The sequence below is a fragment of the Mastacembelus armatus genome, chromosome 3 (genome assembly GCF_900324485.2).
Source record: "Mastacembelus armatus chromosome 3, fMasArm1.2, whole genome shotgun sequence".
Taxonomy (NCBI): Eukaryota; Metazoa; Chordata; class Actinopteri; order Synbranchiformes; family Mastacembelidae; genus Mastacembelus; species Mastacembelus armatus.
Genome location: NC_046635.1, coordinates 8,965,799 through 8,986,091, shown reverse-complemented (window position 1 = coordinate 8,986,091; position 20,293 = coordinate 8,965,799). Strand labels below are relative to the sequence as shown.

Below are 20,293 nucleotides of genomic sequence, written 5' to 3'. Positions count from 1 at the left end.
TTGCACTTTTTACAGCCGGTCTCCCAGACATGGCCATGTCAGCTTTGGTCAAAGAGCAAATCGAAGGAATCACGCCTTCAGCCATCTCAGTGATATCACCTGATAAATTTGCTGTAAGTTCAGATTTAATAAAACAACAAAATAATATTTACAGCAGAAAAAAATCTTATGACTTAAAGAGGATTTCAGTTCTTTTCTAAAGTTCCTCTATGGACTCCAAACTATCTGGTGTCTTGATCTATGTTCATGTTGGTACATTCAGATATGGTTTTTGCTACAGGTCCAATCATTCTGACCTGAAACAGCGTCAGCAACACCGGTGTACCGTTCCACATTTGTTTTAGTATCATTTTGTAACTAACATCACTGTCCACAGCTGGCAGGAACAAATGTTCAAAACTGTTTTAAATTAATTAAGCAAAATATAAAATTTCATACGCCTTTTACTAACAAAACAAATACATATATTTTTTTCAGTTTTCTAAGATCTGCAGGTTTAGTTAGACAAGTCCCCATGTTTCTTGTCCTGTCTCGGCTCATCTGTGTTTCTGTTTTGTCATTTCCTCAAGGTGGTGTTTGACCAGAGACAGATCAGCATGTTCTCCTATGAGCAGGCTACTGCAGTGACTGCTGAGCAGCTCTCTGTTCTGTCAGATGTCCAGAGGACAGCACTGGCTATGGTGCTAACACCCTGGGAGGACAAGTTCGTAGACTTCAGAGGTAAACCACTGTTTACCTTTAAAACTCTGCTAATTTTAAAAGGCTCATTTTTAAGATTTGGTATATCTTGGGATCACCAACTGACCTCTCTAAAAGCTCAAATCAAAGTTGTGTCCAGGTTCCATAGTTAGGTTATACACCGCAATATTTTATATGCAGTATTTTATATACAGATAGTCATAAACTATTGTATTTTAAATTAGTGTGAAACTAATAAATGCTTGCTTTAAAAGGAAATGATACGAGATGTTCCAAATATATCTTTTGAAATCTCCTGCCAAAACTTTACAAAGAAAAGGCAACTTGTTTTCTGAAGGTGTAATTATTTGTTTATTTATTGTTTGTTTTGTTGTCTGGATTATACTGGAGCTGTCCCATTTGCAATTCATTTTAAATTCACTTACCACCTGTACAGTAAGTGGCTTCTCCCATTTCAGAATCAGAACCAGAATCAGTTTTATTGCCAGGTATGTTGGACCTATAATTGGACACTCATGTGACTCTCCATGTGCTTGTCTTAAGTTAATAATTGATACACAATAGAAAAATCAATAATAAATAAGAGTGGAAAGAAATAGATCAGTGTAGAGAAGAGCTTCCAACTGATTGTTGTATATTTACAAATATTGAGATTGTGTTTTTAGTTTTTTTTACAATTTATAGTTTTTGCACTGGGAGTAGGTGGGTCTTTACTGTATTCTGTTGTCCAGGCAAAGATGGATTAACTGTTCATAAGTGTGATGGCACAGGGAAAGAAACTGTTATTGTGTCTAGTTCTCCCAGACAGTTTGTGTCCAGGATCTGAGGGGCTTATAGAAATTTTCTCTACACTCCTCTTGACCCGTGAGGTGTACAGGTCTTCGATGGAGGGCAGGTTGGCACCGATGATTCTTTCTGCAGCCGAAATTGTTTGGTTGCTGAGCCAAACCGGTGCTGGATGAGCAGGAAACAGTTGGGATGATGCCCCTGTAGAACTGTACCAGGAGCTCCTGGGGCAGGTTGTACTGATGCTAGAAGAACATCCTTCTAAAGTTGCTGAGGTGCAGTCATCTGTGTAGAGGGAGAAGAACAGGGGGGAGAGCACACATCCCTTGTGGTCTCCTGTACTGCTGATAAGGTGCTGAATGTGGTTTTCCCCAGTGTCACCTGCTGCTTCCTGTCTGTTAGAAAGCTGATTATCCACTGACAGGTGGGGGCTGGCACAGTAAGCTGGGCCAGTTTGGACTGGAGAATGCCTGGAATTATGGTGTTGAATGCCCAGCAGATATTCATAAACAGAACCCATACACAGGTCCCTGGGGTGTTGAGGTGTTGCAGGATGTAATGCAGGGCCATGTTGACTACATCCCCCACCAACCTGTTTTCCTGGCAGGCAAACTGCAGGGGCTCCAGCTGTGGCCCTGTGATGTCGTTCAGGTGGGTCAACACCAGTTTTTCAAAGGACTTCATGACCACAGATGTCAGGTTGACAGGACTATAGTCATTCAGTTCAATGATGCAGGGCTTCTTGGGAACTGGGATGATGATGGAGCACTTGAAGCAGGAAGGGACTGTATACAGTTCCAGTGATGTGTTGAAGACGTGTAAATATGGGAGTCAGCTGGTCAGCACAGACTTTTAAACAGAAGAGAGTTACACCATTAGGACCTGTCTCTGAAAGATGTCTCTCACCTACACAGATATTCAGGGGTGGGGGGAGGAGAGCAGATGCTGGTGGCGTATCTGAGGTGAAGTGGGTAAGATGCTGCCTCTCAATGGACAGTATTTGTCCATTCAAGGGGCAACTTTGGGTTCAGTGTCTTGCTCAAGGACACTTCCACATGTGGACTATTGAAGCCACAGAATGAACCACCAACCCACTGGTTCATGGTCAACCTTCTGAGCCACAGCCCCCACAACAAGCCCTTAATCAGATCATACCCCCACGATCGCTGGAGGGGTCAAATCGGTCCCTAAATCAGGCATAAAACTGTGTAGTGTGTAGCCAGCCTAAGTCAATGAGCTTTCTGTTCCATAATAATAATGTAACACAGTTCTTATGGTTTACAGTTCATGAAGAGAGCTTCCATTTCCTATGCACCAGCAACATGTTTAAAAAATAGGACATGGACATTTATCACCTACATGTAGAATTTTAGTGTTTTTTTTTTTTTCAGAAGGCACAGGTTTCTAAAGAAAAGTCAAATTAGGTACAAAGTAGTGCTGTCAATTTAGTGCTTTCAGTGTATTCTACCTGTAGATGTTTTAGAGCCATATATTTTATCTTTTCAACTCCTACATCTCCTACATAGTTTGGACTCCCCAGTTAATGTAACATGATTTGTCACACTACTAATGTGAAACTAGGACATTGAGCAAACCTTATTCTTTAGCTCACTTATGTCAAAATTATGTGTATCTGTTTGATAGACTGTGTTTATGGAGTTATGGATTTTGTAAGAGGCTCTTCTATAGCACATCTTGGCTAACAGACAATGTTCATATTGAAAGTACAATACTTTGCTTCTTGGGCTTCATAGTTGTAAATCATTTGCTAAATCATTTTTAACAGATGAGTATTCTTCTACTTTTTTGTTATGTAACATTTATACTAGTATATTTGCGTGCTGTGAAATCAAATGCTCTAAAATTTGTTTCATTGTATTTTTTTGTGATCATATACAAAGATATATTGAGTTGCTCTACATTTCTGTTTGTTTCACTCTGTTCCCTTAGGTAGGTCACTGGGCCCGGTGCTCAGTCACAGTCCTGTGTGTCTCGTGCTGGGACTGCTGATACTGCTAATTGTTCTGTCCTGACCTGATCTGGCCTGGCACATGACCCCACTCACGCCTGCTGGCTCAGGAGACCTATCCTCACCCTCACAACTAAGACGATCTCATTTCTCTGTGCATTACCATACAACCTTGAAATAAGCAGCACTACACGATTTGAGATTGCTTATTTATTTCTTTATTTTTGTGCAGCTATCCATTTGATTACCATTCAGCAATGAAGGAACCAAATGAATCATTAGAATTATCGGAATCAGCATTATTTTCACTGCACTTTGCTTGTTTATTTAATTTTTGATATTCTCTCCTAATATGATTTTTTTGAAGGATGTGATGCTCCACCCTAAAAACATCCCCCTGTAGAGGGGAAATCAAAGTTGTATTGCAAGCCTATAAAGTTATATATTTTTGTGACCTGACAATAAGACCTGACTCTGATAGCATTGGTCAACTTCGGTCTATTGTTGCTGTGAGTTTTATATTGTGCACACTTTCTGGTGTGGCAAATATAGACATGAATTATTAAATGTTTATTAAAATAAACTACTGCCTACTGATATTTGTTGACATTTGTTTGGTAGGTTTATATATCCATCCATCCATCCATTATCTATACCCGCTTATTCCTGTTTAGGGTCACGAGGACCTGCTGGAGCCTATCCCAGCTCTCCTTTGGGTAAAAGGCAGGGGTACACCCTGGACAGGTCACCAGTCCATCACAGGGCCACATAGAGACAAACAACCTCACACACTCACACTCACTCCTATGGGCAATTTAGAGTCACCAATCAACCTGACATACATGTTTTTGGACTGTGGGAGGAAACCAGAGTACCTGGAGAAAACCCACACAAGCACAGGGAGAACATGCAAACTCCACACAGAAAGGCCCCTGCTTTCAAACCAAAAACCTTCTTGCTGTGAGGCAACAGTGCACATTAATGTATTTTATATTATTGGATAATTTATATTGATGCATTATTGTGGTAAAGCAGGAGCTAATGTTAACTAACCCATATGCTTATTATTTACTTCACATACTGTTAAATAGATTGTGAATTTCCTCGTGAGGATCAAGTTTTGTGATTACACTGTATTTTGTTTTATATTTCTGATTCCAAAAAGTAGCAGCGACTAAAGCTACAAGATAAATGCAGTGGAGTCAAAAGAATGAAGTAACAGAAAATGGAAATGCTCAAGTACAGATAGGCCTACTGTATCTCAAAATATTGCAGTAGAATACCTGAGATACAAGATAACTGCAAGTTTACTTTAAAACGAGTAGCTGAGTTTGCTGGAAAAAAGACACGGTGGTTTAAATGTGTTGGTTCTTGTGGACTGTCTTTCCTCAACCCACATCATATAATAATCCTTATGTTTACTATTTAGTGTAGTAAAATGAGCCGGCTGCGGTCTCGGTGTGGTGCAGCCTGAAGTATTAGACCAGGCACTAGATAAGCTCCGGTGACGTGCGGAAGGTGGAGCTGCGTGCGGACGGGGCCGACGGGCTGCAGCTGCGCCTTCACCCTGTCAAACACGGCCGACATGGCGGACTGGGGTGAGAAACTAACTTGGGAGTGATAGCCTTTACTACACCATCCGCTTATCACAGACTTTGTTTAGCGAGTCCGGCACTCTGATGTTGTTAATCTCGCTCTGTACATGTGGACTGGCCTCACAAATGTCATGTTTTCGTTTTTACAGACGCTGACAACTTCGAGCCGGACGAGCCGATTAAAAAGGCGGCAGCGCTGGACAAATGGGAAGGCGAGGACGAAGACGAAGATGTTAAGGCGAGTTAAAATGACAGATACTCCCAGATGGGCTTTAATTCACCGGGTTCATGTCAAGACAGTGTGGTTGTGAGGCTCGTCCTGGTTTGTTCCCCGGGTTTTGGCTGTCAGTCCTGGGCTAACTCATGTGGCTCCTGTAGCAGCTAACGTTAGCTCGGAGCTAGCACTCGGTCTCCGTTATCACAGTGCCCGGTAACGTTACCGTGCCAGGTCACGTCTGAAGACTACACGCGAGTTCTGGGCGTTAACGGTGGGTTTTTTCTTTTGTCCAGTCGTACATTTAGCGGTGTATTGCCTGAATAACGGGGCTAAATCGGGTACCACGGCTTGAAGCTAACCTCATACCGGGCCAGTTGAGGCTAGGCTAGCGCCGTTACGACTAACAGGAGGCTGCCGGTCAGGAAAACTCAACGACAGCGTCATTAGGATGAAATAATCTGGAGGGACTAGCTACTTGGTTGGTGTGAACTGAGTCTTATTGTTGCCTAAAGGTGGTTGGGTTAAATGATTATGGGAGATGAACATTTGTGTGCTGTCTGAATCGACACATGTTGAGTCCAGCATGAGGCGCCGTTAGCTCGCTGAGCAACTTTAGCCACCATCAGATGAAATCATTCGGGTTGATGAGTCAACTCAGCCGAGAGCAAGGCCCAGAACTTTCCCCGTTTACAGCAGACAAGGTGCTCTGCACAAGCTGCACGACGTGTGCTTACAACCTGGATGTCCACATGGTTGCCGTCCAGAAACCTCGGATAACTGACTCAAAGTGCTGGAAGCGTCCCTTTTCTGTCACATATGGTACCCAAACTAAAGAGGCTGATGATCCTCTCGCCCATGTAGAAAAACCTATGGTCTTATTCATTACACAGGATAAAATGTATGTGGCAAACAAGGGTCGACAACAAATGGTTAACTTTTGTCTACAAAACGTTTATTTGTAATCCCAAATTGCAAGTTTAGTCATGGTATGCCCAAATATAACAGCCTGGTTGTCAGACTGAATAATGTGAGGATCTCATTTGGAGACCAAGTGGGTTATTTTATTTTTGTTTCAGATGAGAAGTGTTGTGTGTGTGTGTAGGACCTTCTAACTCTTAAATATGTTCAAAGGACAGGAGTCATTTATTTTGTAGTATTAATTGACATTTGTTTCAATTAGTGTTTACAGAATTTAACAATTAAGAGCTATTATTTGTATTCATAGGACAACTGGGATGATGAGGATGAAGAGGAGGACGGGGAGAAAAAAGGAGAAGTGAAAAAAACAGGTATTTATTTCCTTGCCACCTATTTTCTCAGTGTTTCATTACACTTTATGTTATTAAACATCAAATTCTTGTTGTACAAATTTGCATTTTCTTATTCCGTTATCATCCTCAGAGCAAAAGGTTTCTGAAAAGAAGAAGTTGAGTGAGAAGATCAAAGAGAAAGAAAATCGGTTAAAGAAGAAACAACAAGAGCTCAAGGAGAAAGAGTTGGAGGATGAAGTGAGTTTTCCCATAAAACTATTACCCTGTCTGCTGGTCTCTACCCATAGATTTAGTTTTAGGGACACATGTTTCCTCAAAAAAAAAAAGGGGGGGGGGGGGGGGGGGGCATGGGTATTTATTAAAGACATATCTTTAATGTATGCCTTTGTTAAATATTAAACAGTAAACATACAGAATGGTGCAGAAGCAGGAATGTGCAGGAGCAAACTGACTTATAGTGATTACTTATTTGTTATACTAAAGTTATGTTTCACAAACTCAAAGTACTGGGATTTTGTGTAAAGTCTGTTAATTCATTTTGGCATTTGTAAATGAAGTGACAGTATGATGATATTTTACCCAGCCTGAATCTAATATCAAATTATGTTAGTTAAAAATAGTAAATATGAGAATTTGCACCAACTATAAACAAGGGGTTGGTACGCTTAATGTTGTGCACACTGAGCTATAGAAATAGGGATAACTGTGATTCAGGTTTTATTTTTATAACTTTTATAAATTATTAAAACAATAAATTCTGAAAAGCTTTAGAATTTATTTATGTTTCAAATAGGATGAACTGTAAAATCTAAATAAAATGAATCATATTCCCAGCATTCGGTGCTAGATGAAATCAGTCATCTTCATTTAATCATCATCTGACCTTCCACTTACTGCTGGGCAGGTACTGCTGGTAGACAGAAGTGGCTGGTTTGGGTGTTGAGGGAAGGGTTAGGGTTTTAAGATATTTGGAAAATTTTGGCAAATTCTGCTAAATAATTACAACAGGTTTATGGAAAATTGTGCTTATTTGCCTTTAGATTAAAAAGACTTTGTTACAGTAACAGTACAGCTTGTTTTACCTCACCCAATGTCACATCCTGTACTGCACTGTAGAACTCCATTTCTCTGTCATGGCTGTGTGAATTTTGACTTTGTGGTATTTGTTATTATAGCAAGCAGAACCCACTCTTGAAGAACAACTTGCAGAGAAGTTAAGAGTGAAGAAATTACAAGAAGATGCAGACTTGGAGCTAGCAAAAGATGCTTTTGGTAAGACAGCATGACATTTCAGACTGAACAGTTCACCATTCCAGATAAAAAAAAAAAAATATCAAGATATACATCAAATCACCATTTCTGTCAAACTTAATGGTTCCTTTTTAACTCTCCTAAATGAGAAAGGAAGCTCTCATAAGGTTAATTAGGTTAGTTTTAGTTTAAGTAATATATATATTCTCTTAAAAATTGAACATGACAAATATATTGAAGAATATTAATTGTATTATAGGATAGGTATTACAGGAAATAGGTGTATATATAATAAACTAAAATATTAATTCTGACCAGTCAAAAGCTTCAAATGTTTCAGGAGAACACAAGCAAAACACACAACAACATTCTTTGATCAATTCCAGATGAATTGCTTGAATTTTTTTCTTTATTTTGTTCCCACTCCTGATGTAGAGGTCTGCACGGCTGCAGCAGCTCAAACATTAGCACGCTGCATTACAAACATTACACTATGCTGTGTGCATCAACCCAGCCTGGATGGGCTGAGTTGAATCAACTGTCTGTTATTTTTATCCAGGAAAAGTTCTTCCATTATCATCTTTCTCGTTTATTGCCCAGCCCTAGTTCTTGGATTGCTTCCTGGTCTGACAAATAGCCTGTTTAGGCTCTAGATGAAACACAAAGTAGTCAGTGATGAATTTTAACTTGCCCATGTCGATTTGACTTATATGTGACATAGCTTCTGCTTGTTTAAGCTATCATTTCAGTACCCTCTAAATTCAACCAAAGTTACCTATTGAGAGAGGCTGTTGGTGTAAACACTAGCAACACACTGACTGAAGGTCCAGTGTAGAAGTAGGGCCTTTCATCTGACTTTTTCCCCTCTAAAGACATTTTTATATTCCAGGTGTCAGCAGCACTTTGAACAGTGTCACTGGGATTGATGCCATGTGTCCATCTTCCAAAGAAGACTTCACAGAATTTGAAAAGTTGCTGAAAGAAAAAATAACCCAGTTTGAAAAAAATGTGCATTATTCAAGTTTCTTGGAATCATTGTTTCGGGAACTCTGCATTTCATGTAAGCCCAAGCATCTTTTATACTAATTTTTATTTAATGATACATATTACATGCTCACAGTTTAAATCAAGCAGAATAACAGTTGTTATCTTCTGTCTCTTAACAGTGGAAGTAGATGACTTGAAGAAAATCAGCAATTCCCTGTCAGTCCTACTAAGTGAAAAACAGAAACAAGAAAAAGTGAGTAATTTCATGTTTGTCAGTAGAGGGTGCTGTTTACCTAGCCTTGTGTTTATAGGTGAAATCAGCTGTGGCATCTGGGAAGTCATGTGCCCAGTTGAAAACATGTGGTCTCTACCAAGTCTAAATCAACTGTCATATATTTAAGTATGCCATGCTAGTTAATCAGCTGAACACAAGAATAATTTATTGCATAGCTCAGCCAGAGTGTTTAAAGTAACCTTTAATTGCTTTCACAGCAAAACAAAGGAAAGAAGAAAAAGAAAGGAGTCTTAGCTGGCGGTGGTTTGAAAGCACAGATGAGAGATGACCTTGACTATGCAGAGTTTGATGGTGGATATGCCCAAGACTACGAGGACTTCATGTGACACTGGCTCTATCACCACTGCCCTAAACCCCTCTCAACCCTCAGAAATGCAGCTGTACCTTCTAATGCTGTCCAGTGCCATCCTGGTAAATATGAACTGTGTGTTACCCCCTTCATTTCTGCTTCAATGACCAGAGGGACTAAACCAGGGAGCATCCAGTCTCACCAACTCGTTATGTTCAAACAAATGGGATTGCCTTTTCTCTGTTTCATGCCGCCTCTACTCTTACACAGACACACAATCATGTAGTATCTGTTGAGTGACCCAACTGCAATGGAGAATACATTGTAACTGCTGTTGTCTGAGTTTTGTGGGGCTCATTTATCAAATGTTGCTCTTGTCAAAATGCAGATACAGTATTGCAGTTATAAGTGTAGTGACATAGAAACACAAGGTTCTATGCAAATTCTTTAACCAGAATGTCATGTATATATTATAGGTCTCACTTACCTGTGAATGGTTCTCTTACAGGAAAGTATATAGTATCTATAAGGATGATTGCCAAATGCAGAACAATTATTCAGTACATCATTCATCTGTATCTCTCGAAAGGTTGTATTGTGGGGAAATTGGAGACTGACACAACATGTAAGTAGTAGTTGTAATTTTACTGAGAGCACATGACATTCATTGTAAGATAAAAGGGATAGACAAGTATAATAAATGTGACTTTAAAACCTCAGCCATTCTCTTGATACATCTCTGGAATATCCTTGAAAAATTTGGAGCAAAGTGCTTATAGTTATTTTTTTGTGCATGACAAACATGTAATTTACTAATTTGATTTCTACTAATGCCGAAAAAAAACTATAGATCAGGCAAGTGGAATAACTTGCTACAACTGGTCTCCTAATCATTGCTTCTGCAGGCTTGTATCAAGTGTGATGAGGAGCGGGGGCTTACATGGGCTTCACCCCACCATGTCTTCATATGGGCTACAGTTAGTTGAAAGGGGTGTATTTCTCCTTTTCTTTTCTAGCAATTGACCAGTTTTAATGTTACATGGATAATTGGATACATTACGATGTGAAAGCTATGGCAACTGCAGTGTTTTATAAGCATTTAATTTAATAAATCACTGGTCAAAAGGATAAGTTGTGTTTGTCTTTGTCCATGTCAGTGAAATAAACTAATCTGGTATCACATCACCAGCTCACTGATAACTGAATCTAAGGTATGTGTAATAAATACTGTATGTGTAATATTTACAGTTTCAAGTAAAGCTTTACCACAACTGAAAGTGTAAAGTTAAGATGCAAACAATGTGGATATTCCTTGGGAAGCAGCTGTAAGAATAGGCCTAGATTTGTTTAGTTAAATATTCAATTCATTAAGAAAATGTCAATATAAAATGTATGACTCATCTTTTCTGTAGTATTCAGTTCAATGTGGAGTCTTGGCCTTTTGTTTTAGTTTGTGGCTTCTGCACGTTCTCCTGTATGATTTCTGGTGCTGCGCCTGCGACTGCTGCGAAGTCCATTGGCCCTCTGTCGGCGGCGGTTCTGCCTGCCTTCTCCTCTCACCGCACTTGTTACTATCTGACCTTGAGTACTCTGCATGGCCTGGAAGACACTCTGCCGTGTTACCTCACGATCTCCACAGGTGAATGTCAGTGCTATGCCTTCATTGCTCTTCATGACACGAGATGTACCATCAGAAGTGCCATCAAAGCAGCGTCCAAGTGCAATCTCTTTGGCTGTGCGAGGATCCTGGTCTGTTACTGTATAAATTCCATAGTTATGGCCCAGGGGATCAAGAGGTGCTAGCATGGTGAACTCATTGGTGTCATTATTGACAGCTAGGGGCAAATGGTTGACCAAATACTCCTGAAGCATTGTGTTGACATGATCTCTCTTGCAGCTTCCTTGTGGAATCACCTTCACCAGGGTACGATCAACACGTTCCTGATCATACAGCATCCCACTGCACTTGAATTCCACACAGACAGCTGATACTGTTGTCTGGTCCATGTCACGGATGCTGCGAGTATCTCGGAGGCCATACAGCTGGCCCACAGTTTTGGGGTGAGTTCCACCCATATTGCGGGATCGCACGTTGAGCTCATGTGGGCTGTTGATTTTGACTTTAACGTAACAGGCCCGGTATTCCATGGGCTTAGGCCACCAGCTCAGGTAGTCCTGTGTCCAGCTCAATGGATCATCTTCATTGAATGGCACTGTGTTGTAGTCGTACCGGTCTCCTTCCACTCTTGAGAAACGGAAGTGTGCTGCGCTGAATGGAGCTTCCTCACATTCTTTTAAATTCTCAAATGCATACACGGGTCCATTGCCTTCCTCAGCTGTATTGGGACTTGGCTTTGCCACATTGATGCTGAATGCTGTCTTTTTCACCCTGGGGTCTTCATGGTCAGACCGCCTGTAGTTCAGTTTACCTAGGTAAGGCTGCGGCACTCCAATGAGGCTGGGATTGAGTTTGGGAGCAGAAGGCACAGCCTCCAGTTCCTCCCCTCCAAGGTTGGCCATGACATAGGCAGAGTAAGCATCAGCTTTTTGTTCATCACAGAAAGCAGGAAGACAAGCCCCACTTGGGCCAGTGATGACACTGTCAAATCGACCCCATGCACGTGGGTTAGAGGAGTAGCCAGCTGTGGGCTCCATGTTTATGAGACTTACCACAACTCCCTCGACCTGCTCACTGGGCATGAAGCGTTCACTGCGGAAGGCCCTGACTTTCACATAACATCTGCGGTTCTCTGGGACATCCAGATTAAACAGACGTCGCTCTCTGATCTCCATGTTACCAATCAGAAAGGTTCTCTCCTCCCTTTTGCCTCTTTTTTTCTTCTGTATCTGCAGGCTTCCCTCCTCCTCCCACAGGCCAGTATCAGGGTTTAGTGACCACAACTTCATGGTGTTGAGGTGCTCAGACATCTTCACCTGAGCAGAATCTAAGAACACTTTCACTTCACCTGCATTCAGGGGTTCATTATTTTCCTCACCCCTGAAATCAACTGAGAACATGCCATAGGTTCTAAGGGGCAGGGTGTCACCTTCATCTCCTACAAAATTGAGATCGCTTTGAGCTGCAGCAGCAGTGGAGATATCTCTTGGGTCGAGGAATGTTAAACTAGCATTGACGTTACCCACAAAGACTTCTCCGTTCTCCTTGTAGAAAGAATGGGGAGGAATCTGGATATGAACCATTGCCTCCTGGCCCTCCACCTCTCCAAGCTCCAGGGTGTTGCTTTCTGAGGAGCTGATGGTCACAGGAGCTTTCTTTCTAAGAAGTTTGATCTCATGGTAAACAGCCCCTCCTTTGGTGTTAAATGGAAGTACCTTTGTGGTGTTAACAAATTTCTGCATGTTGTCCACAAATGTTAGGACTAGCCTCTCTGTGTCCGGAGGCACCTGGATGGAGAAGGTACCTTTGTAACCTGTGCGGCTGATTCTGACCCCATTCATGAAGACATGGCCAAACCTCAATGGCTCACCATTGTCTGCAGCAATGGCCCTACCGTGCACAATAACCTTAGTGTCCACACATTTCTGGCAGCCACACTCAGTGACCACCATGGTGGGCAGTTGATAGCCCTGGCATGTTATCTGCCTTTTCTCCATCTTTCCCACACCACAGCAGTAAGCCACTTTGTCTTTGCACCTGATGCCATTGTCCAGCTGTCCAGCACATGTATCAGAGGGGCACCTGCCCACGTCGTAGTAGAACGAGTCTGTGCTGTTTTGGTAGCAGTCATGTGGAAGCCGGACGAGGTGGGACTCAGGCTTGGGGTTACATGAATGCTCATCTCTGCCTGTGTTTGAGATGTAAAAATCAAAATGTTGACTTATATCTGGGCACACCACCCTCTTTCTTAAAGTTACAGTGTGTAATATTAAGTGATGTTAGACTACTCAGAAGGTTGTATTCTGCAATCTCACCACTACATACTACTAACTCTTTCACATTTTACACATTGCACCTTTTAAAAAAACAATGGTACTGCACCTGAATACTCATATCTTTTGTTTCATATTCTGTGTAATCACTTTGAGTGTGTAGAGTACACACCTATGACTTTGAGGGTAGCAGCTTTGGTCTTAATAGCACCAGCTGGACCACTTGCTCCACAGTAGTACTCCCCAGCCTGCTCAGGACGCAGGTCTTTTAGGACCAAGGTGCCCTCAGACTGCTTTGCCATAAGACTGTTGTTATGAAACCTGTTGGTTCACAAAGAAAAAAATACAGACAGCAGGAGCGAAGCCATGAACTATACATTATTTCTATATAGTTGTAAGCATATAACATTAAATAACTATGGGATTCTGCAGTTGTCTGTAATTTAAGTGTAACAAGTCCTACCATTGGTACTTGTCTGGTTGTGGCGTTCCTGCCACTTTGCAGCAAAAGGCAGCAGTTTGTCCCTCCCTCCTGGCCTTGCTCTCAGGGTGACTCAACACATGAAGTTTCTCTGACCATTAATGACAAAAACTATTACCTCTAAATTCCCTTACATGCATAAACCCCTTGTCAGTAAATATGCAACTTATATGGTAGTTAGTTTTTGTATATTAATGTGATGCAGAATGAACTGCACTCAAATATTTTGCTGTAAAGCCACAAACATCTACTGTACCTGTTCTTTTCAACTGGATGCTGAGGACTGAGGTGCGTTCAGCACTGTTGGGCACAAAAACAGTAAGAGGGGCATGACCCTGCAGGTTGACTGTCAGGGTGGTGTTGCCATCAGGGCATATACCAGGGATGCGGAAATGTCCGTTGTGGTCGGTAAGGGTCAGGAGTTTACCGGAGCGAAGAATGGTAGCCCCTTTAGCAGTGAGACCCCCTGCTCTGCGTACAGAACCCAACAGGATGTGCTCTTCACACATGCAGGTGTCACACTCTGCATTCACCTTGCCCATTACACACTGCAGGGAACATTCTGTAGAGCAGAATAAAAGAAGTACAAAAAGTTTTAATAGTTCACTGAATAAATATTCCTTTCTGAAGGTATGTCTTAGATAATGTTATGACTAAATTGTGACTGTGACTAAACCAAGTCTGGCTCACCTGTCTTTGGGCACTCAGGTCCACTGCATTCTTTCCCTTCTACTTTAGACCCAGTGCAAGGCACAGAGTGAGACTGGCAGTTTCTGGAGCGAAGCTGGACCCCCACTTGCCCACAGAGAGCAGGGCATGGACTCCACTCTGTCCAGGGGCCCCAGTTACCCTGAATGCTCACACTGTTATCTATTAGAAGATAAATAATATTCAGATCGTTAACCTGAACAAAGCTATTATATGTACATGTATTTCATGGAAGTGCCTGGAAGGTCAAATTCAATGTCTTGCCTTTACACTGACATCACCTATTAGTATCTGAATGGAATAAATATAAAATGTGTTATCAGGCCAAACCTGTGGGACACAGGAAGCGGACTGCATAGTTGGAGCAGTTGCGTTCAGGACCTTGCTCCTCATTGAGGCACCAGAAGCCCACACTGGGATCTGCATGGACTTTCTCCCCAGTCTCACGAGCTGGGACCCATTCAGTGGTTCTGGCTTCAATTGCCCGTGGAGTCTCACACACTCGAGCACGGTAATAGAAGCGAATGGCATCCAGCTGCTCATAGTCTCCAAGACCTCCAGGGTGGTCAACGTTGAACCATGTGGTCCACTCGTAGTTGTCTAGACACAGAGAGTACAAGAACAAACATGACCTGAATATCAGCTTATGCTTATTTAATATGTTCAGCATACCAACCACAAGATAAGGACATAGGTAACTCAAAAAACATCATTACATACTTTAGAATCCATATTTAGTTTCAAATTTTGGAATAAAAGTTACCCTCAGAGTGACGGACAGATCTAGAGTTTCTGTTGTCCTTTCTCCATGATCCTGCAACAGATAAAGCAACACGTTATTTTGTACAGTTGTTGCATTTGACATAGTCCAGCAGCTTTCAGCTCCCTTCTAAATGCTGACACTTAGCTCTTCATATTTTGTTTTCTTTTAGCTATAGTGATGACATTATCAAATGAGATGTTGACTGTCATGTGAAACTTCATACATTCGTTATCTATACCCGCTTATTCCTGTTTTGGGTCCCAGGGATCTGCTGGAGCCTATCCCAGCTCTCTTTGGGTGAAAGGCAGGGGTACACCCTGGACAGGTCACCAGTCCATCACAGGGCCACATAGAGACAAACAACCTCACACACTCACACTCACTCCTATGGGCAATTTAGAGTCACCAATCAACCTGACATACATGTTTTTGGACTGTGGGAGGAAACCGGAGTACATGGAGAAAACCCACACAAGCACAGGGAGAACATGCAAACTCCACACAGAAAGGTCCCTACTGGTTTTTGAACCAGCAACCTTTTTGCTGTGAGATGACACTGCTAACCACAAATCCACCATGCTGCCTCTGTGACAAACTCAAAGACTCAGAATCTACAATAATGTTCTTTAGTACCCTATATTTAGCATCTAAACTTGTGCTTTGGTGTGTATATAAGTCCCCCCTCTTATGTAAAATGTATGTCTGTTGAGAAGGTGGGGTATTGTTGAGTGACCCACCTAGAGCAGTCTCAACAGCGATCACAGAGATTCCCAGGATGAGAAGAAAAGCCCTCTGTGACATTTTCACACTTTGCCGCAACCTGTGACCCTTGAACTTTCACCTCTGGTCCAGCAGCACGAACTCCTGGGGGGAAGATGATGACATAGCAAGGTGAAGAAACATAAGAGGAATCTATGATCCATGCTACAGATGTTCAACATTTACCTTTAATGTTATGAAAAAATACCATATTGCACATATAGTACCAGAGGATACAAGTCAATTAGAAAATTCCATGATTAGAATACTTATACAGTGGGTACGGAAAGTATTCAGACCCCTTTAAATTTTTCACTCTTTGTGTCATTGCAGCCATTTGCCAAAATCAAAAAAGTTCATTTTATTTCTCATTAATGTACACTCAGCACCCCATCTTGACAGAAAAAAAACAGAAATTTATTAAAAAAGAAAAACTGAAATATCACATGATCATAAGTATTCAGAGCCTGTGCTCAGTATTGAGTAGAAGCACCCTTTTGAGCTAGTACAGCCATGAGTCTTCTTGGGAATGATGCAACAAGTTTTTCACACCTGGATTTGGGGATCCTCTGCCATTCTTCCTTGCAGATCCTCTCCAGTTCTGTCAGGTTGGATGGTGAACGTTGGTGGACAGCCATTTTCAGGTCTCTCTGAGATGCTCAATTGGGTTTAGGTCAGGGCTCTGGCTGGGCCAGTCAAAAACAGTCACAGAGTTGTTCCGAAGCCACTCCTTTGTTATTTTAGCTGTGTGCTTAGGGTCATTGTCCTGTTGAAAGGTGAACCTTCGGCCCAGTGTGAGGTCCTGAGCACTCTGGAAGAGGTTTTCTTCCAGGATATCTCTGTACATGGCTGCATTCATCTTTCCTTCAATTGCAACCAGTCGTCCTGTCCCTGCAGCTGAAAAACACCCCCACAACATGATGCTCCCACCGCCATGTTTCACTGTAGGGATTGTATTGGACAGGGGATGAGCAGTGCCTGGTTTTCTCCACACATACCGCTTACAATTAACGCCAAAAAGTTCAATCTTGGTCTCATCAGACCAGAGAATCTTATTTCTCATAGTCTGGGAGTCCTTCATGTGTTTTTTGGCAAACTCTATGAGGGCTTTCATGTGTCTTGCACTGAGGAGAGGCTTCCGTCGGGCCACTCTGCCATAAAGCCCCGACTGGTGGAGGGCTGCAGTGATAGTTGACTTTGTGGAACTTTCTCCCATCTCCCTACTGCATCTCCGGAGCTCAGCCACAGTGATCTTTGGGTTCTTCTTTACCTCTCTCACCAAGGCTCTTCTCCCACGATTGCTCAGTTTGGCTGGATGGCCAGGTCTAGGAAGAGTTCTGGTCGTCCCAAACTTTTTCCATTTGAGGATTATGGAGGCCTCTGTGCTCTTAGGAACCTTGAGTGCTGCAGAAATTCTTTTGTAACCTTGGCCAGATCTGTGCCTTGCCACAATTCTGTCTCTGAGCTCCTTGGGCAGTTCATTCGACCTCATGATTCTCATTTGCTCTGACATGCACTGTGAGCTGTAAGGTCTTATATAGACAGGTGTGTGCCTTTCCTAATCAAGTCCAATCAGTTTAATTAAACACAGCTGGACTCCAATGAAGGAGCAGAACCATCTCAAGGAGGATCAGAAGAAATGGACAGCATGTGAGTTAAATATGAATGTCACTCTGCAAAGGGTCTGAATACTTATGATCATGTGATATTTCAGTTTTTCTTTTTTAATAAATTTGCAAAAATTTCTACATTTCTGTTTTTTTCTGTCAAGATGGGGTGCTGAGTGTACATTAATGAGAAATAAAATTAACTTTTTTGATTTTGGCAAATGGCTGCAATGACAAAGAGTGAAAAATTTAAAGGGGTCTGAATACTTTCCGTACCCACTGTAGATACTATTACAATTTTGATAAAGTCAATAAAAAAAAAAATTCACATGTAGAACAAAAATGCATCTTTAAGGTTGTATTGTTTGTTTGTATTTTTTCGTCTTTGAGGTTTTTAGATTAAAAAAAAAACAAACAAAAAAAAAAAAACAGCCACAGACCCCCCAACCCAACCCCACCCCACACTCGGATTACACATCTGTGTTAGCCATCACTGTATCATCAGGGGAACACTCATTTTCTGCATCCACCGACAAAACACTGGCTACACAATCCAAACAGCCACCCACACAAGGTTTGGGTTTGTACACCAAATTTAAAAGAAGTAAGAAAATGAAACAACAGGATATTATTAAAAATACTTAGTACATTATTTATGCTCGGGAGTCACATGCATTGGAGTACTGTAATTGTGATTAAAAGTCAGATATGGAAAACCTACAATAAAGACTAATGTAAGATAGACAATGATTCATATCACAAGCGACAACACTATTCCAGTGACAGGCTCTGAAACTACAATGAAATGGTTTACAATGAAACCACTGAAGCAGCTGATGAATGCTGTTGTTTTTAACCATACACACAATAGCCACCCAGTTAGATAACAACATTCCTACTCTTTCCTATTCAATTTAACATATATAAGTACTAGATTTATATGTGCGCATATTTTTGTTTTTCCTTACCTTGTTGTTAGGTGCACTGATTCTTGTACCAGAATCTCCTTTACTCTTTTTTCTTTAGTTATATTTCCTACTAGCTTTCCTGTCCTCCACTTCTGTACTTGACTGTGGCTCAACACATTCCCCCACTGTCTCTTTTATACCTCTGTGCTTCCAGCACCCCTCCCTCCTCTCTCTTCAGAATGCCACACTTTCTTTTGATTAACTATTAGCCTTATAATTCATCACTTTTATCATATCAGCATGACACCCAGTGGTTGTTAAATAATGCTATAAAAGAGAGACTGCTGTTAATACCTCAATCCACTCTATGTTTAAGGTCAGTGCTGATTGAGTCCGATTTGTTCCTCAGCTCTCAGCATGCAGGTTTCTGTTTCATGACTCTGCATGCAAATGTACATTCTGATGACAGAAGGAGATCCAATATCTGAAGTAAGTGCAGCTTGAGTTAAATGTAAAGGGGATTTTTATTTTTTTTTTTTAGCTCAACTCTCAAGCTTCACCACTAACATCCTGCTGCTGGTTTTCCCATCTAATGCAGTTCTACATCGACTGTACATTTTGTTATGTAACACTAACGAACCAGCTATATTTATTTGTCTGAAAGTTGGATTGGGTCATTCCTAATATCTCCAAGCACATGGTCTAAATTTTACTGACTTTTGCTGCTGTACTGAGGAAATATATTATTTCAAACAATTAACTCATGATGGTGCAAATTAAAAAAAAAAAAGAGATTTTACCAGAAAATATTAAACTCATCTTATTTCTATGCAGGCTGTTGCTTTTTTACACATCAAACATTCATTTAGAGTTGTGCTTCTGGCTCTGTGATGAATGTTGGCCTAATATTGACTAAGTTTCAAAAAACACTAGTTAGTTGCAAACTTTGTCTGCTGATCGGTGCCAACTATAGTGTTTTTAGAGAGAGACAGAGCAGATCCTAAAAATACATTAGTCATTCACGTCTTTAGAGATCCTGTGAAGTTGTCAGTATGTATTATTTTCCACACATTTATTAGTTGATCTCATCATGCCAATTATCAGGCAAGGATCACTCAGCAGGTGAGTTCTTCCTGAAATTCATCAATGTTGCTAATAATGTATATCATACGTTTACCAAATCATGTCATACATTTCCTGGACTCTGTGTGTTCATTGTGAGCAAGAATGAACAGTACCTCAACAAGGAGAAGATACAGTCTATGTCAGGGGTCTCAAACTCCAGTCTTCGAGGTCCACTGTCCTGCTTGTTTTCCAATTATCCCTGCCCTTGCAGTTTCTGATCGGCTGAACACACGTCCAGGTAATCACTAGTGGGTAGGGCAGGGATAGTTGGAAAACAAGCAGAACTGTGGCCCCACGAGGACTGCCGCTAGAGACCCCTGGTCTATGTTCTGCCAAACTGCACTTCAGGTAAATCACGTTGGGCAAAGTCTGTGGCATTACATCAGATGAGATGGGTCATCTGTGTGAAAGTGATGTCGGGTTTTATTAGTTTAAATAAGCAGCAATATGTCATCCAAAAGACACGTTAGGCTGATCATCCCTCAACCTACAGCAACATTTGCTATTAACAGTTTAGCATTTAAATAACATTTTACAAATAGAAAGTTGTTTCATTCATTTTATTTTTTATTTATGGGCATTTAGTTTCACCATTTGTTGCAGTTTAGTCAGATCCCTGTGACCCTAAATAGGAATAAGTGGGTATAGATAATAGATGGATAGATGCACGGTCTTAGTGGCAGCTCTGCACC

At 41.3% G+C, this 20,293-nt stretch overlaps 3 protein-coding genes across 3 annotated transcripts; 2 read left to right on the top strand and 1 right to left on the bottom strand.

Moving 5' to 3' along the window:
• Positions 1-18: 18 nt before the first annotated feature.
• Positions 19-3,832, top strand: LOC113138137 (putative stereocilin-like protein). Its single transcript, XM_026320309.1, has 3 exons — positions 19-113; positions 570-720; positions 3,436-3,832. Exons 1-3 carry the CDS (start codon positions 30-32, stop codon positions 3,516-3,518), a joined length of 318 nt encoding a protein of 105 aa, XP_026176094.1. The 5' UTR covers positions 19-29; the 3' UTR covers positions 3,519-3,832.
• Positions 3,833-4,929: 1,097 nt separating this feature from the next.
• On the top strand, positions 4,930-10,487 carry eif3jb (eukaryotic translation initiation factor 3, subunit Jb). Its single transcript, XM_026319895.1, has 8 exons — positions 4,930-5,052; positions 5,199-5,287; positions 6,492-6,555; positions 6,668-6,774; positions 7,713-7,809; positions 8,678-8,848; positions 8,955-9,028; positions 9,268-10,487. Exons 1-8 carry the CDS (start codon positions 5,040-5,042, stop codon positions 9,394-9,396), a joined length of 744 nt encoding a protein of 247 aa, XP_026175680.1. The 5' UTR covers positions 4,930-5,039; the 3' UTR covers positions 9,397-10,487.
• On the bottom strand, positions 8,860-18,818 carry cilp (cartilage intermediate layer protein, nucleotide pyrophosphohydrolase). The gene is given in 10 exon segments (XM_026319894.2): positions 8,860-10,843; positions 10,845-13,165; positions 13,423-13,571; positions 13,714-13,822; positions 13,988-14,293; positions 14,422-14,601; positions 14,770-15,039; positions 15,203-15,253; positions 15,940-16,066; positions 18,537-18,818. Coding segments are annotated over 9 exon segments (3,519 nt in total). The 5' UTR covers positions 16,004-16,066; positions 18,537-18,818; the 3' UTR covers positions 8,860-10,774.
• Between the last annotated feature and the right edge of the window lie 1,475 nt (positions 18,819-20,293).